At 47.8% G+C, this 17,280-nt stretch overlaps 1 protein-coding gene across 1 annotated transcript in view; it reads left to right on the top strand.

Moving 5' to 3' along the window:
• The first annotated feature begins 2,135 nt into the window (after positions 1 to 2,135).
• LOC144686109 (neuropeptide Y receptor type 2-like) overlaps positions 2,136 to 17,280 on the top strand; it is an 87,082-nt gene continuing 71,937 nt past the window's right edge. Inside the window, exon 1 of the mRNA XM_078551255.1 lies at positions 2,136 to 2,261. Within this exon, the coding sequence (XP_078407381.1) occupies positions 2,136 to 2,261 (126 nt within the window). The remainder of the gene's footprint in view (positions 2,262 to 17,280) is intronic.

Genomic DNA, 17,280 nt, shown 5'->3' with positions numbered 1-17,280 from the left:
GACCTCCTCAGCCTCATCCCTGTTGGCATTCTCCTCATCGGAAGAGACGTACAGCTCCTCCGTCTCCTCCTCAGCCAGCCCGTCTCCCCGTTGCAGCGCCTGGTTGTAAAGGGCACATCAGATGATGACGATGTGTGACACCCTCTGCAGGGCACCCACTGTATTGCAGGGCACCACCAGACCGGTCCAGGCACTGGAACCTCATCTTCAGCATCCCGATGGTCTGCTCCACCAAGGTGCCAGTTGCTGCATGAGCCTCATTATACCGTCGCTCTGTTGCATTCTGAGGCCACTGCCATTGGTGTCATCAGCCACGGCCTCTGTGGGTAGCCCTTGTCCTGATGAGCCTTCCCTGCAGCTTCTGTGGACTCTGGAAGTCTCCAGGGATCTGTGACCGACTGAGGATGTAGACGTCATGCACACTCCCTGGAAACTGTGCGCACATCTACAGGATGCATTTCTGGTGGTTGCACACCAGCTGTACATTCAGCGAATGGAAGCCCTTGCAGTTGATGTAGTCCACCGTGTATTGTGATGTAGATCTGAGCACCACACGAGTGCTGTCAATTGCACCCTGTGCCTGTGGTAAACCTGAGATCTGGTCAAATCCAATCGTTCTTGCATCCTGGCTGCCCTGGTCCAAAGTTGTGTGCCCTTGTGAAGATGGCATCCAAGACCTCATGGATACATTTGTGGGTGGAGGCTTGAGAGATCCCACAGAGGTCACCTGTGGAGCCCTGAAAGGAGCCACTGGAATAGAAATTGAGCGCCATGGTCACTTTCACAGCCACTGGAGTGGATGCCCTCCATGTCCCCTTGGCACCAAGTCGTGCTGTAAGTGGCAGATGTGAGCCACCAGTTGCCTAGACATGCGCAGTTGTCGGCAACACTGGTTCTGTCATCTGCAGGTATGGCAGGTGGCGTCTATAGACCCTGGGTGTCACTAGGTGCCGACCAGCGATGGCTCGCTGTGGCTCTTGGGTGGCATGTGCAGGAACCCCAGCTGCCCCTTCTTCCTGAAGTTGCTGCTCCTGCCTCTGTGCAGCCAGGAGCCTCAGTCGCTCTCTCCTCCATTGTGTTCGTGCTCTGTAGGCCATCAGGCATACAGCTAGCTCACCAGGCTCCATGATCCTGATGTGCTCCTCCTGCAGGATGAAAGAGAGAGACACGTGGTTAGCATGGGGTGTACTAAGAACCTGTCCTGGTTAAGTGTGACAGCCTCTTAACGCTTCCCGGGGAGTGCCGACCACCACTTGGATGGCCAGAGATTAGTGCGCTGCGTAGCTGCCCTGTTAGCTTGAACCATGGGGAAGACTGGTCCAAACCAGGATGCTAACATTGCAAGAGGATGTGAGCGTCTCCAGCAGTGACTGCTACATGGCCAGCTTTAGTGAGGAGATTGTACAACGTGCTCAGTCCAACAGTTCTGCGATCCACTAAAGTGTTCATGAATTTGCAGCCTCTGCTGGCGGTGGGGGTGGTGGGGGGTGGGGGGGCGGGGGAAGGGAACGGAAGCTCTGCATAACTTGGTGACACTTTGATGCCGCTGCGTTGCTTGAGTGGGCAGATAAGCCAGGAGCCCGACCCCAATCATGTCAATGTGGCAGCGCCCGAACTGTCTCCGTTGCAGAGGAATGGTCACTTTCTACAGGTTTCCCAAATGTGTGGCCACTTCCCACCGCCCCCCCCCTGCCACCAGTCACCTCAGAGGCAGGGCTGCCCTTAACCACCACACCCCCCACCACCACCGGTCAGCTCCAATGGCAAGGCTGCACTTAGCCCCCCACTCCCTCCCCCACCCTCAAAATTCGCCTCGGAGGCAGGGCTGCACTTGCCCCAGATTTCCCCATCCCCATCCCGCCACCAGTCGGCAGGGTGGCACTTATAACCCCAACCGCCCCGGTGCCCCTGAAGCCTGCAAAGCAACAGGCGACCCTGGCGAGCTCTGTGGAACGTCGCCGTGCCCTCACCCCCGGTTTACCCAAAGTGACGGCCGCCGAGCGCACGTCGCCTCCTGCGCCGTTGTGAAACACGTCGGCCAACGTGGACGGACAGTCCAGCGGGGGGTGCAAGAGCCCGGTGGGATGGCCTGGTAATGAGACGCTGATGTATTACAATGAGCGTCCCGATGACCGATGGCGGGAAACGCGGCCCGTCATCGGCGGACTGAGCCGACGATCGTGACCTGCCTTCCCACCGGTCGTGAAACCGATGGCACCGCATTGTCCGCTCACGCCACCTATCACGCCGACCGCCAGCGGGTACGGAAAACTCCGCCCAAAGCCTGCTCTCATCTTGAGCTCTGCTTGCTGTCTGACACACACTGTTTGTTGCCTGTGAGGTACTGAAAGCGAAACCTTTTCTCTTTTCTCACCTGATAAGCTGGGATCATTTACCAGGAGATTGTGATTTTAATGACATGACGCCGGAAATGAAATGCTTATCAGCGAGTTTGCAAGCCACTGAGTCTATCACCGCCGACCGTTCCAAATCTGAAATGTCATCAGCTCTTTGCAGCTTTCCTTCCACTGGCCATTGCTTTACTCAGGCTGAGTTGACTGGTGCAATGTCTCCTAGCAAAATTCCTGCCAATATTTACTGGCTGCAGTTAGATCTGCTTCTACCAAAGCAAAACACTGCGCAGGCTGAAAACCCGAAATCAGAACACCAAATGCTGGAAACGCTCAGCAGGCCAGGCCGTACCTGTGGAGAGAGAAACAGAGTCAACGTTCCAGGTCGATGACCTTTCACCTGAACTGGGCAATATCGATGCGCTTCTAACTTTGCTTTTCTCTCCACAGTCCTCGAACATGCTGTGGCCTCCCAAAGCCTTTCCTGCAACCCTATGTTTGAATCCTTCAATCAAATTTCCTCTCAGCACAGTAACAAAAAGGCGGTTATAAAAGTGACAAATGTCAGAGGTAAACTATCCCTGTTTCCCTTCTCGACCTGTCTGCGGTCTTCGGCACAGTTACCCCACACCATCCTCCTCCGACACGTCTCCGCCATTGTCCTGCTGGGTGGGACTGCACCCGGCTGGTTCTACTCTTACTTATCTAATCGTACCAGGCCTACGTAGTGTTGTGGCCATGATGGCCATGATGGTGCTTTAGTAATCCAGAGGCCCAGGCTCCTGGTGACAAGGACACATGAGTTCAAATCCCACCACGGCAGCTGGGGAATTTAAATTTAAACCAAATAAATAAACCTGGGATATATAGCTTGTCTCAGTGGCCGTGTTAAAAAACCCATCTGGTTTAATGAAGGAAATCTGCCTTTCTTAGTCTGATCTGGCCTGTTTGTGACTCCAGACCTAGAGGAACATGTTTGGCTCTTAACTGTCTTCCAAAATGTCCCAGCAAACCACTCAGTTGTATTCAAAAAGGCAACCCTTAAAGCGTTGGTAAGTTGCCTTTTTGAATACAACTGAGTGGTTTGCTGGGACATTTTGGAAGACAGTTAAGAGCCAAACATGTTCCTCTAGGTCTGGAGTCACAAACAGGCCAGATCAGACTAAGAAAGGCAGATTTCCTTCATGAGAGTAGCTGAGAGGGTGGATGGACGTTGTTGTGTTGATGTGTAGTTGGTGTCGTCCATTTGGGCTTCCAAAAGGCATTTGATAACGTACTACAAGTTAGGTGTGTTAGCAACATTGAAGCCCATGTTATAAAAGGGATAATGGCAGCAGGGACACAGCATTGACTAAAGGTTAGGAAACAGAGTTGTGGTAAATGGCTATCTTTCAGACTGGAGGGAGGTATACAGTGACATATCCCAAGGTTCAGTACTAGGACCACTGCTGCTTTTGATATGCATTAATGACTTGGACTTGTGGGTACAGGGTACAATTCCAAAATTTTCAGATGCCACATAAACTCGGAAGTGGAGTAAACAGTGTACACTTCAAGAAGATATAGACAGGCTGGGCGGAATGGGTCAAGGGTGATCCAAGGCTGTAGAACATTCTGAAGAGGGAGGGCAAACAGGGGTCATGACCCACATCATGACACTAATGACAAAGGCAGAAAGGGGGATGAGGTCCTGCAGACCGATTTTGAGAAAGATAGGAAAGATATTAAAATGTGGGACTTCAAAGATAGTAACCTCCAGATTGCAACGAATGCAAAATACTGCGGAAGCTGGAAATTTGAAATAAAAACAGAAAATGTTGGAATGACTCAGCAGGTCTGGCAGCACCTGTGGCGAGAGAAACAGAGTTAATGTTTCGAGTCCGTGTGACTCTTCTTCCGAGTCTCCAGATTACTCCCAGTCCCACCTGCTAGTGAGTACAGCTGATAGGAAGATAGGGTGGACGAATATGTGGCAGGAGAGATGTTGCAGAAGGAAGGGTGTTAGATTCCTGGGACGTTGGGACCAGTTCTGGGGATGTGGGACCTGCACAAGCTGGATGGGTTGCATGTCTAAAGGGCTGGGACTAACATTGTCACAGGAATGTTCACTAGTGTTGTTGGGGAGTATTTAAGTTAGCCTGGAGGGGGGATGGGAATCTGAGTGTAGGTTCTGAAGGGAGAGTTGAAAAACTGGAAATGGAAGACTGAAAATTAGTGAGTGAATATGGAAGGGAGAGAAAACAAAGGCTAGAAAATAGATAATAGAGAAACTGTTAGGTGATTAATGGTCTCTATTTCAATGCAATGAGTCTAGTAAATAAGACAGATGAGCTGAGGGAACAGATAGACACTTGGGAGTCTGATAACATAGCAATTACTTAAACATGGCTTAAAGAAAGTAAGAAATGGCTGTTTAGCAAGTCTGGTTACAGGGTTTGCAGATGGGTTAGAGAGGGGGTTAAAAAAGTGGGCAACAAAAACAGAAACAGAAATACCTGGAAAAACTCAGCAGGTCTGGCAGCATCGGTGGAGAAGAGTACAGTTGACGTTTCGAGTCCTCCTGACCCTTCAACAGAACTAAGTAAAATTAGGAAAGGGGTGAAATATAAGTTGGTTTAAGGTGGGGGGGTGGTGGTTTGTTGGGACAAGCAGCCATATCACTGGAGGAGGAGTGATGACATGGTAGAAGGATTGTCAAACGAGGGTGTATGGATTGAGCTGAGGAACAAGTAAGGGGCAATCATACTGCTGGGTGTATACAAGGTACCACCAAATAGTCAGAGGGAGATAGAAGAGCAAATATGTAAGCAAATATCTTAAGTGCAGAACCAATAGGGCAGTAATAGTAGGAGGTTTCAACTATGTTAATGTTAACTCAATGATAAAATCAGTGTGAAAAGTATAGAAAATGCAGAATTCTTAAAATGCATCCAGGAGAACTTTTTTTTAGCCTGTATGTGTTTGGGTTTTGAAATTTAATCACTGATACATGTCCAACCTAGTTTGCCATAGTCATGTGACCTCTACCATGAGGGACCCTCTGCAGGCAGCCATGATACATCCAGTCCAATAAAGGCACCACACTAGAAAGACTTTAATCTTTGAGCTCATAACATGGTATCAGAAGAGGAGCTGAGATTGACTTTTGAAAACCTGGAAAGGCTCTGGAGAGATGCCATAGCTACTAAAAAAAACAACACAGCAATATTCAAACCTGTTAAAAGCTGCTGATAAAAACCACTGATAGGGAAAAGCAAACATAAACTGAAGGCTGCAAGTAAAACACTGGCTAAGTCAAAGTGGCTGTAAGTTTTCCTCCCATCACTCCTGTCGAAATGAAAGGTGATATGTGGAGGAACTTGCAGTTTTTCCACTTGCAATGCCAAAACTATGAGATTGCAACAGATTTAATTAACAAACCAGAGCTGATACAAATAGCAACACTTCATCACTGCCGGGGAGAAACTGCTACAAGTTGTATTCCATCCAAAATCTATCCGACGAATAGAAAAAAATAGACAACAGAGATTTTGAAAGCCATGAAGGCATGCTTTGAATCCCAAGTGAATGTAACTTATGGGCAGTATATGTTCAACATTAGGGCTCAAGGTGAAAAAAGATTCCATTGAAAAGTGTGTGACTACAGTAACACAGGATGCAGAATCATGTGAATTTGAACAACTAAATGATGATAATTAAGATAGAATAGTCTTAGGTATAAGAGACCCTGCAGTGAGAGCAAGTCTACTGAGAGAGGAGAAACTTTCAAGTAAGCGATAGACATTTGCAGAAACTTGGAGGTTGTAAAACATCGGCTAGAGCACATCTGGCAGAACAGACCAGGAGATACATTATGCTGACAGACATTCTAGGCTGAAAGAGCAGGACGATCATGGACAAAGGGCAGGATGCAAATACTGCGGAGAACATCATAGAAAGGAAAAGAAGAGTTTCCCAGGGTATGGAAAGCAGTGTTTTAACTGCAAGAAGCCGAATCATTTTGCACACAACTCTTTGGCTAGAAAGAAACAAAACAAGCCAATACAGGCGGTCACTGGAGAGATATCAGCTGAAGGGTCTGAAGAGGCAGTACACACTATACAATAGGTTGGTTCAGTCAAGTCTATAGGTGATAAATGATTTGTGACTGTTACATGATGACTGCAGAAGGAGAGCATCAAGCGAACAAGAAATGTCATCATGACCTTCACAGGCCTGTGTGAAGTGGCTCAACATGGTGATCCAAAAATGAAGCCCTCAAAAGTAAAGTCGATGCCATATGATGGCACAATACTCATACTGAGAGGACAAATTAATCTGAGAGCACAATGCAATGGTAAGAAGGAAAATCTGGAGTTCTAAATCATAAATGGTACACAGAAGCCACTCATCCCAGCCGGAGCAAGTCTAAAGCATGGAATGGTAACCCTAGACATGCCAACAGAGATTTACAATGTGTCATGGCACACAAAACCATTGACCGCTGGACAGATCCTAGAGGAGTACAAAGGTGTGTTTACAGGGTTTGAATGTCTACCTGGAGAATATCACCTTGAAGTAGATGAGAATGTAAGACCAATTCAGCATCTGCTGAGATGAGCTCCAGCTGCCCCCAAGTCACGCCTAAATGTTAAAATAGATCTGGAAAAGAAGGGGTAGTCAAGAAAGTGACAACTCCTACAGACTGGATTAGCAGCATGGCAGCAATGAAACAACCTGGAAAGCTGTGAGTGTGCTTAAACCCAAAGGATCTAAATAAAGCGCTAAAGAGATCTCACCACCCCATGCCAAAGGAATTTTGCCACAACTTGCCAAGGCAAAGTTCCTTACCCTATTTGCGAAGGAGGGTTACTGACAAGTGAAGCTGGACGGAAGCAGCAGCTTTCTACCTATGTTCTGGACACCGTCTGGGAGATACGGATAGCTGCACATGCCGATTGGCATTTCCACTGCTCCAGAAGAGTATCAACGCAGACAGCATGAGATAGTCAGTGATCTTCCTGGATTGGAAGTGATCATGGATGATCTACTATTCTACGGATGTGGAGACACAATGAAAGAAGCCATAGCCGACCACGATCAGGATCTAGCGCGACTGCTTGAGAGAGTTCGCCAGGTGAACCTGAAGATGGATCAAGAAAGAATTACAATTGAAGGTCCCTGAAGTCAAATACATAGGTCACGTACTGACAGCAAAAAGTCTTCGCCTAGAGGTGAGAGCTGTATCAGCGATGCAGCGACTAAAAGATGTGAAAGCAGCACAACGATTTGTTGGATTCACGAACTACTTAGCAAAAGTTTTGCCTAATTTGTCCTCGGAGTGTGAGCCATTATGCAAGCTCACTGCCAAGAATGTACTGGGGCACAGAACAAGAAGCAGCGTTCACTAAAATCAAACAACTAGTGACGCCAGTGTCAGTGCTGAAGCACTATGACGTCAGTGATGAAGTCAGCTTGCAGTGTGACACCAGTGAGACAGGCCGTGGAGCAATCCTAATGCAGTGAGGACAACCAGTCGCATTTGCATCCAGGACATTTAATGCAAACTGAGCGACGCTAAGCTCAGATCGGGAAAGATTACTGAGACCAGCTGACTTCCACGGTGACGAGAGGTAGTAGAATACCTGAAAACCCACTTCAGCCGTTACACCATTCCAGACATTATGATAAGTGACAATGGCCCTCAGTTCACGAGTGTAGAAGTCAGCCGCTTCATGAACAATTGGGAAATTCAATGCTATACATTATCCCCGCACTATCCCCAGTCGAATGGAAAGGCTGAGGTGGCAGTGAAAATCGCCAAAGGAGTCATCAAGAAGTTGAGCAGCTCTAGCACAGATGTAAACAAGGCAGCTCTCAAGTGGAGAAACACGCCAACTGAAGGTATGGAAAGTAACCCAGTCCAAAGACTAAAGTCACATCACACCCAAACTACTTTTCCAACAGCAAAAAAGCCACTGAAATCAGAAGTAGTAATAGGTGTGAGTGAAAAAATCAAGGTGAAACGGCAGAAAACCAAATCTCGTTTTGACAAGGCTGCCAAACCATTGCCAGAGTTGAATATTGGAGAGCAGTCAGGGTACAAACCTTCAACGCTCTCAACAGGAGTCAGCCACGTGGCAACTTAGGACACGCGAAGAGCAGTCATTACCTCGATTGTATGCGGTGGACGTGAACAACCAATCGCACAATCACAGGCATATGTGAACAATGAGAGAAGCTGTTCATTCACAGCAGGCGGCCAGTCAGGGAGAAGGGATCTCTCCAGCTGCACAGTGTACAGAATGACCATCACTCCCAGGAGTCCACTGGTCCCCAACAATGGAAATGGAACAACAATAGTTACCACAGCAACAAAAAGTGCCACGGGAATGACACTCCCCAAAGAAGAAACATCACCCAGACAAACAGCCAACGACAACATGCATGCATAGCGTTAAGAGACCCACATGATTTAATGACTGGGTGTGCAATGCATGTGCAGCGACTGACAAGAATAACAGTTTGATGCATGAGAACAGTTGTAGTATAGTGGGTAACTTGCGTAACTCATCGTTACACATTTTAGTGCATGTAAAGTTATCTCTTGTTCATTATGAAAAGAGTGATGTTTTTGTCTTTGTTATAAAAAGGAGGATGTTTGGGTTTTGAAATGCAATCATGAATACATGTCTTATCTAGCTTGCCAAAGTCATGTGACCTCTACCATGAGGGACTCACTGCAGGCAGCCATGATACATTGAGCTCAATAATGGCACCACACTGGAAAGACTGTAGTCTATGAGCTCGTAACAGTATGTAGCAAGCCCAACAAGAGAGGAAGTAGTTTAGGATTAGCTTTAGAGAATTGAAGCTGGGCAAATTGAAGGGAGAAAATGGAACACTGAGAGCTTTCTGAAGTAGTGACCATAATTCAGTTAAGTTTAGAATACTTATGGAAAAGGACAAAGACAAACCAAGAGGAAAGATTTTAAGTTAGGGAAAGATCATAAATGAGGGAAAGATCATTAAGCTGAGATATGAATTGGCGAATGTGGATTGGAAACATGTACTTGAAGGTAAAATCGTTGCCAGAGCAGTGGGAGGTATTCAAGGAGGAGACAGAACTCAGAAAAAATATAATTCCACAAAAACAAACATGGGGATTCCCAAATCTAGAACCCTCTGAATATCATTCAGAATGCTGCACTATCGGAGGTGCAGTACTGAGGGAGTGCTGCACTGTCGGCCCTGCAGTACTGAGGGAGTGCTGCACTGTCGGCCCTGCAGTACTGAGGGAGCGCCACGCGGTGTGACCTGCAGTACTGAGGGAGTGCCGCGCTGTCAGACCTGCAGTACTGAGGGAGTGCCGCGCTGTCGGACCTGCAGTACTGAGGGAGTGCCACACGGTCGGCCCTGCAGTACTGAGGGAGTGCCGCGCTGTCAGACCTGCAGTACTGAGGGAGTGCCGCGCTGTCAGACCTGCAGTACTGAGGGAGTGCCGCGCTGTCGGACCTGCAGTACTGAGGGAGTGCTGCACTGTCGGCCCTGCAGTACTGAGGGAGTGCCGCACTGTCGGCCCTGCAGTAATGAGGGAGTGCCGCGCTGTCGGACCTGCAGTACTGAGGGAGTGCCGCGCTGTCGGACCTGCAGTAATGAGGGAGTGCTGCGCTGTCGGACCTGCAGTACTGAGGGAGTGCCGCGCGGTGTGACCTGCAGTAATGAGGGAGTGCCGCGCTGTCGGCCCTGCAGTACTGAGGGAGTGCCGCGCTGTCGGACCTGCAGTAATGAGGGAGTGCTGCGCTGTCGGACCTGCAGTACTGAGGGAGTGCCGCGCTGTCGGCCCTGCAGTACTGAGGGAGTGCTGCGCTGTCGGCCCTGCAGTACTGAGGGAGTGCCGCGCGGTGTGACCTGCAGTAATGAGGGAGTGCCGCGCTGTCGGACCTGCAGTAATGAGGGAGTGCTGCGCTGTCGGACCTGCAGTACTGAGGGAGTGCCGCGCTGTCGGACCTGCAGTAATGAGGGAGTGCTGCGCTGTCGGACCTGCAGTAATGAGGGAGTGCTGCGCTGTCGGACCTGCAGTACTGAGGGAGTGCTGCGCTGTCGGACCTGCAGTACTGAGGGAGTGCCGCACTGTCGGACCTGCAGTAATGAGGGAGTGCCACACTGTCGGCCCTGCAGTACTGAGGGAGTGCCGCGCTGTCGGACCTGCAGTACTGAGGGAGTGCCGCGCTGTCGGACCTGCAGTAATGAGGGAGTGCCACACTGTCGGCCCTGCAGTACTGAGGGAGTGCCACACTGTCGGCCCTGCAGTACTGAGGGAGTGCCGCGCTGTCGGACCTGCAGTACTGAGGGAGTGCCGCGCGGTGTGACCTGCAGTACTGAGGGAGTGCCGCGCGGTGTGACCTGCAGTACTGAGGGAGTGCCGCACTGTCGGACCTGCAGTACTGAGGGAGTGCCGCGCGGTGTGACCTGCAGTACTGAGGGAGTGCCGCGCGGTGTGACCTGCAGTACTGAGGGAGTGCCGCGCTGTCGGACCTGCAGAAATGAGGGAGTGCCGCGCTGTTGGACCTGCAGTAATGAGGGAGTGCCGCATGGTCAGACCTGCAGTACTGAGGGAGTGCCCCGCTGTCGGACATGCAGTAATGAGGGAGTGCCGCGCTGTTGGACCTGCAGTACTGAGGGAGTGCCGCGCTGTCAGACCTGCAGTACTGAGGGAGTGCCGCGCGGTGTGACCTGCAGTACTGAGGGAGTGCCGCATGGTCAGACCTGCAGTACTGAGGGAGTGCCGCGCGGTGTGACCTGCAGTACTGAGGGAGTGCCGCACTGTCGGACCTGCAAAAATGAGGGAGTGCCGCGCTGTTGGACCTGCAGTACTGAGGGAGTGCCGCATGGTCAGACCTGCAGTACTGAGGGAGTGCCCCGCTGTCGGACATGCAGAAATGAGGGAGTGCCCCGCTGTCGGACATGCAGAAATGAGGGAGTGCCCCGCTGTCAGACCTGCAGTACTGAGGGAGTGCCCCGCTGTCGGACCTGCAGTACTGAGGGAATACTGCACTTGAGAAAGTGCCATCTTTTGGATGAGATGCTCAAATGGGGTCCTATCTGTTCTCTGAGATGGATGTTAAAGATTCCATGTTACTATTTCAAAGAAGAGCAGGGGATTTCTCTTCGTTTCATGATGAGGCAAAAAGAAAAAGCTTATGTCAGATAAAGAAAAGCCTAGAAGAGTGAAGCAAGTGCAGGAGGGAAGAAAGGAAAATAGGAAAACAAAGAGATGGAATGAAAATTTGTTGGCAAGAAAATCAAGCAGAACCCAAAGGAGTTTTATAAATACATAAAGAGCAAGAGGGTAAGTAAAGTAGGAGTTTGGGCCTATTAGAGAACGAAAAGGTAACCTGTGTGAGGAGGCAAGAGACATAAGCATACTTCTCAATGAATACTTTGCATCTGACTTAGGGGGATGATGCATACATTGTAGTTCAGGAGAGGTATGAATTATTGGATGGGATAAACACAATGAGGGAGGAGATATTAAAGAGTTTAGCATCTTTTAAAGTGAATAAATCATCAGGCTCTAATGAAATGTATCCCAGGCGGCTAAGAAAAGCAAGGAAGAGATAGCAGAGGCCCTTTCTTTTTCCAATTCTCTCTGGCCACGGGCATGGCATTGTACTGTTGTTTGAAGAGGGAGGAAGAGATAATCTGAGTATTAACATGGCAGTGTAACCTCGGTGGTGGGAAACTGATTGGAAACATTCTGCGGGACAATATAAATCACCATTTAGAAAGGCACGGATTAATCAAGGACTTTCATCAGGGATCATGCCTGACTAATTTGGTTGTATTTTTATATTCGTCCATGGGATGAGTGTCACTGGCTAGGCCAGCATTTATTGCCCCATCCCTAACTGCCCTTGTTCAGAGGGCATTTAAGAGTCAACCACATTGCTGTGGGTCTGGAGTCGCATGTAGGTGACCTAGTGAGGACAGCGGGAATTCCTTCCCTAGAGGACTTTAGTGAACTAGATGGGTTTTTATGACAATCAACAATGGTTTCATGGTTGTCATTGTACTTTTAATTCCAGATTTTTATTGAATTCAAATTCCACCATCTGTCGTGGTAGGATTCCCAGAGCATCACTCTGGATCTCTGGATTACCAGCCCAGTGACAATATCACTACACCACCACCTCCCCTGGTTACTAAGGATGGTCAATGAAGTTAACATGTTTCTTGTCATCTAGATGGACTTTAGCAAATCTTGTGACAAGGTCCCACATGGTAGACTGGTCAGAAAAGTAAAAATTCATTGGGATCCAAGGGACACAGTTAAAAGGTGGGATGGGTTTCAATCCTAGGGAAGCTAACAAAGAGAACCTGAAGTTGATCACTGAAACTGGAAGTTTGCAGTGATGAAAGGTTTCAATAGGCTAGATAGAGAAAAACTATTTCCCCTGGTGAGGGAGTACGGGCCAAAGCCGCATACCTTTAAAATTTGAGTTAGGTTGTTCAGGGGTGATGTCAGGAAACTCTTCTTCACGCCAAGGGTCGGGGAAACCTAGAACTCTCTCCCTCAAATGGCTGTGGTTGCTGGGGGCTGAATCTATCAGTAGATTTTTATTGTTGGGTAAGGGTATGAAGGGATATGGAGCCAAGGCCATTAATGAGGCTGAGATTCAGATCAGCCATGACCTGATTGCATACTGAAGCAGGCTCAAGGGGCTGAATGGCTGAATGTTTTGAGGGAGGGGCTCTGTGCCTGACCACCTGAGCTCAGAGAACCCCCTCGCAACCCCCCACCCAGGTGAGCAAGATATCGAGGCTGACAATGTGAAGGGCCTACCATGTCCATCAGGTTGGCAACTGAGAGGTGTGTGCCTCATTGCACAGCAGAGGCATAGGAGCAGGAAAATAGGGATAAGCACTTAATGAAGATAGAGCCTGAAAGGCTGTAGCATTTACTAAACTCTCCCTTTGAGGACTTACCAGGTGGCATCCACGATTTATGCTCCACCTTTCAAAGAATGTCATTTATCATTTTTCACACAGCAGCACCTGATTCATGACCAAAATACCTTAAAATACTGAACGCAGATCTCGATTCTCATGAGTTGCCATCACACACATCCAGTGAAAAATTGCACCCATGGGAAAACAGTCTGCAGTCTCAGTCATATTGATGAGTGCTCATTGCAGAACTCATAAATCTGATTTTTGTTATTGTTTATGTATGTTAGAATTTGATGAATGGTGAATTGGAATCAAATTTCCCTTAAGTTAAATCCAGGAATACACAGTTAGTATCTCACTGCTCCTGGAACAAAGCCTATAGGACTTGGTAGAAGAAGGAACTTGCATTTCTATAGCACCTTTCACCACCTCAGGATGTCCCAAAGTGCTTGACATCCAATGAAGTACTTTTATAGTGTATTTGCTGTGATAATGTAGGAAACACAGCAGCTAATTTGAACAGAGCAAGTTCCCACAAATAGCAATGTGCTAGAAACCACATAAACTATTTGTACTGATGTTCACCAAGGGACAAATATTCACCATGAAATGAGGAGACCTCCGCTACTCTTCTTTGAAATAGTACCAGGGATCTTTTACATCTATCTCAGAGGACAGATGTGATCACATTTGGGCATCTCATCCGAAAGATGGCACCTTGTCCTGTGCAGTGCTCCCTCAGTACTACACCTCTGACAGTGCAGCGCTCCCTCAGTACTACACCTCTGACAGTGCAACGCTCCCTCAGTACTACACCTCTGACAGTGCAGCGCTCCCTCAGTACTACACCTCTGACAGTGCAGCGCTCCCTCAGTACTACACCTCTGACAGTGCAGTGCTCCCTTAGTACTACACCTCTGACAGTGCAGCGCTCCCTCAGTACTACACCTCTGACAGTGCAGCGCTCCCTCAGTACTATACCTGTGACAATGTAGTGCTCCCTCAGTACTACACCCCTGACAGTGCAGCGCTCCCTTAGTACTACACCTCTGACAGTGCAGCGCTCCCTTAGTACTACACCTCTGACAGTGCAGCGCTCCCTCAGTACTACACCTCTGACAGTGCAGCACTCCCTCAGTACTATACCTGTGACAATGTAGTGCTCCCTCAGTACTATACCTGTGACAGTGCAGCGCTCCCTCAGTACTGTACACACGCACAAACACAAATAGAGGATTTCTGCCGGAAGGTTAAAAGTTAATGGTGCAAGGCAAAAAGATAAATTATGGAGTCCTTGAAATGGAATCTGGGTTTTACAGTCAGTTTCTCAGCACTGGTCTGGGAAACACTAGATGACTCTTGCACTACTTTTCAGGCGGACTTAAAGAAAACTTGCAGTCAGCCTATTTCAGAAGGTAGAGTGATTTTGGAGCAACTTCTTTTCACTCAGTTTTTGGGACTTGGTCTGGAGCTGCAGGAGGAGTTGGTGTGTTCCTTACCCAGGCAGTTGATCTCCCTTTTTTTCTCCAAAGCAAAACCAGCCTAGCAGCTTTTAAACACAGTTTCCCAGGCTTGATTTTTTTTCAAAGCCATATGCTACCAAGTGACCCTTTTGCAAACTGTCCACCAAGGTCAAGAGGTTTCCAGCTTCTTTAAAACAGCTTAATTACCTTTTCTTGCAAAATGCTGTCTTTTCCAGGAACAACAGCAGCCAGGGTCCTTTCATTAACTCTTTAAGGGACAATGTCTTTTAATTTTGTTATGGCATGGCTTATGATAAATGTTGAGCTGCCCAAATCCCAAGGGGAAACTTGAAACAGCTGCCAGAATGGTTTTTGCAATTTGTATAGTATGAAGAGAGGTTCTGAAATCAGGAAATTATGTCTCTGACTACTTGTGATGATTTTATAGTACAGTAAACATTTATTTTTTTAAAAAAAAAACCACAATTACACTTTATGGCTTCTCGCAGTAAACAATACTTTGAAACTGTTCCACAAGATCTTAACTTAACTACCCTCAGAGCTAACCTTCCTCTTTTCTGTTCAGCAGCTTTCCTTACAGAGTTTAAAATCTATAGAATTCCAGTAATTTTTACCACACAGTGGCTTTTTCCTTGGGACGTCCTTTGAGGCTGGCAGCAACTGGTTCTCCCAGTCGGCCTTGTTCACACTGTCTTCTGGGAGGTCCGACCAGCTATCCTGCTGTATTTTGGGAGGCCTAAGCAGCTATCCCCCACCTAGACTTCAATATTGCCTTAAATGTATTCCTTCCCTTTGGCCTCTCTGTTATCTCAACCAATCTCTTCAGAAATGCTTTCTTCCCAGAATTGATTAAACTAGCTTCTTTACCCTAGCTTTAGACTTATAAAAACAAACTTACCCTATCTTTACCTTATTACACCTTTTACAAGCTGCATATACCCCCTTTTGAAATAAAACAACTCAGTTCAAAACTATTCCTGTTATTGCTTTATGTAAAACTCTGATTGAAGTTCCTCTTATTTCATTAACATATCAAAACCACTTCTTACTGTTGCTTTTCAACTCTTGCAGTCACTCTGGCTCTTACTCCAATTACCATTTTTAGAATCCCCCAATAGCCTGTCTTCCAGTACATAAGAAATATGACAGGGATATTACCGGATGAAAAATATTACAATCTCTTATTTCCTTGACAATATACCCTAATTCTTCTGGAATGTTCTTGGTCCTTGAAAATGAACCATTTTCCATGATTAAAGTGTTTGACACCGTTTTCAATTTCCTAGGAGCTTGGGGAGCCCATAGTTCCCCATTATTTTCTCTATGGCAACGCCTCAGCCAATCAGAATTGACCTGCCAACCAATCAGCTCCCTTTTCTCCTGTAGTATAAATTGCTGTGATCATTTGAAATTTGGCATTCTTGCATTTGTCCTGATGGGTATAAGAGGAAAAGCTTTGGCAACATGTCTCTCTTTTCAGCAGTCTTTCAAGTTAGTTCATGTATTTGGTGCTCACAGTATTGTTCCCTGTACATTGTGGAGATGAAACATGGAATGAGTGAGAGCTTTGCAGAACACGTTCATTCAATTTGCAAGTGTCACCCTGACCTTCCAGTCACTTGTCATTTTAATTCTCCACCTTTATCCCCGCTCTGATCACTCTGTCCTCAACCTCTTTTAGTGTGCCAATGAAACTCAACATAATCTCAAGGAACAGTGCCTGATCTTTTGATTAGGTACATTGCAGCCTTTCAGAATCAACATTGAGTTCAACAGTTTCAGATCATAACTTCTGTCTCCATTTTTTTCCAGATGGCAGCTGTGGGTGCAGGTTCTGCTATTCTCATTTACACCTTCTCCAGATCCATCTTTAGCTTCTTAACTTGTCCCATTCCCATTTTGTTTTACTTACACCATCATTCCTTTCATCATCTAATCTCTCCTGCCTTCCACCCTATTACAGATCTTCCCTTTTGTGCTTTCCCTCTTCCCTGTTTCCCTGCCTCTGTACTTGCTCAAAACCTGTTTAATCTCAGACCTTTCCCAGTTCCAACAAAAAAATCCTCGACCTGTAATATTAACTCTGTTTCTCTCTCTACAGATGCCAACTGAGTATTCCCAAAGTTTTCAGATTTCCAGCTGCTGCAATATTTTGCCTTTGAGAGTGACAGCCTGCCCTCTGACACTGGGGGCAATGCGTGCCCTCCGACACTGGGCTCTGTCTCCGTCTGACACTGGGGGCAATGCGTGCCCTCCGACACTGGGGGCAATGCGTGCCCTCTGACACTGGGTTCTGCCTGCCCTCTGACACTGGGCTCTGCCTGCCTCCCTGTGTCACTGGACTCTGCCTGCCTCCCTGTGTCACTGGACTCTGCCTGCCCTCTGACACTGGGCGCTGCCTGCCCTCTGACACTGGGCTCTGCCTGCCTCTGACACTGGGCTCTGCCTGCCCTCTGACACTGGGCTCTGCCTGCCTCCCTGTGACATTGGGCTCTGCCTCTCTGACACTGGGC

Source organism: Cetorhinus maximus, chromosome 10 (genome assembly GCF_964194155.1).
Source record: "Cetorhinus maximus chromosome 10, sCetMax3.hap1.1, whole genome shotgun sequence".
NCBI lineage: Eukaryota > Metazoa > Chordata > Chondrichthyes > Lamniformes > Cetorhinidae > Cetorhinus > Cetorhinus maximus.
This window is presented reverse-complemented; position numbering and strand designations above follow the sequence as displayed.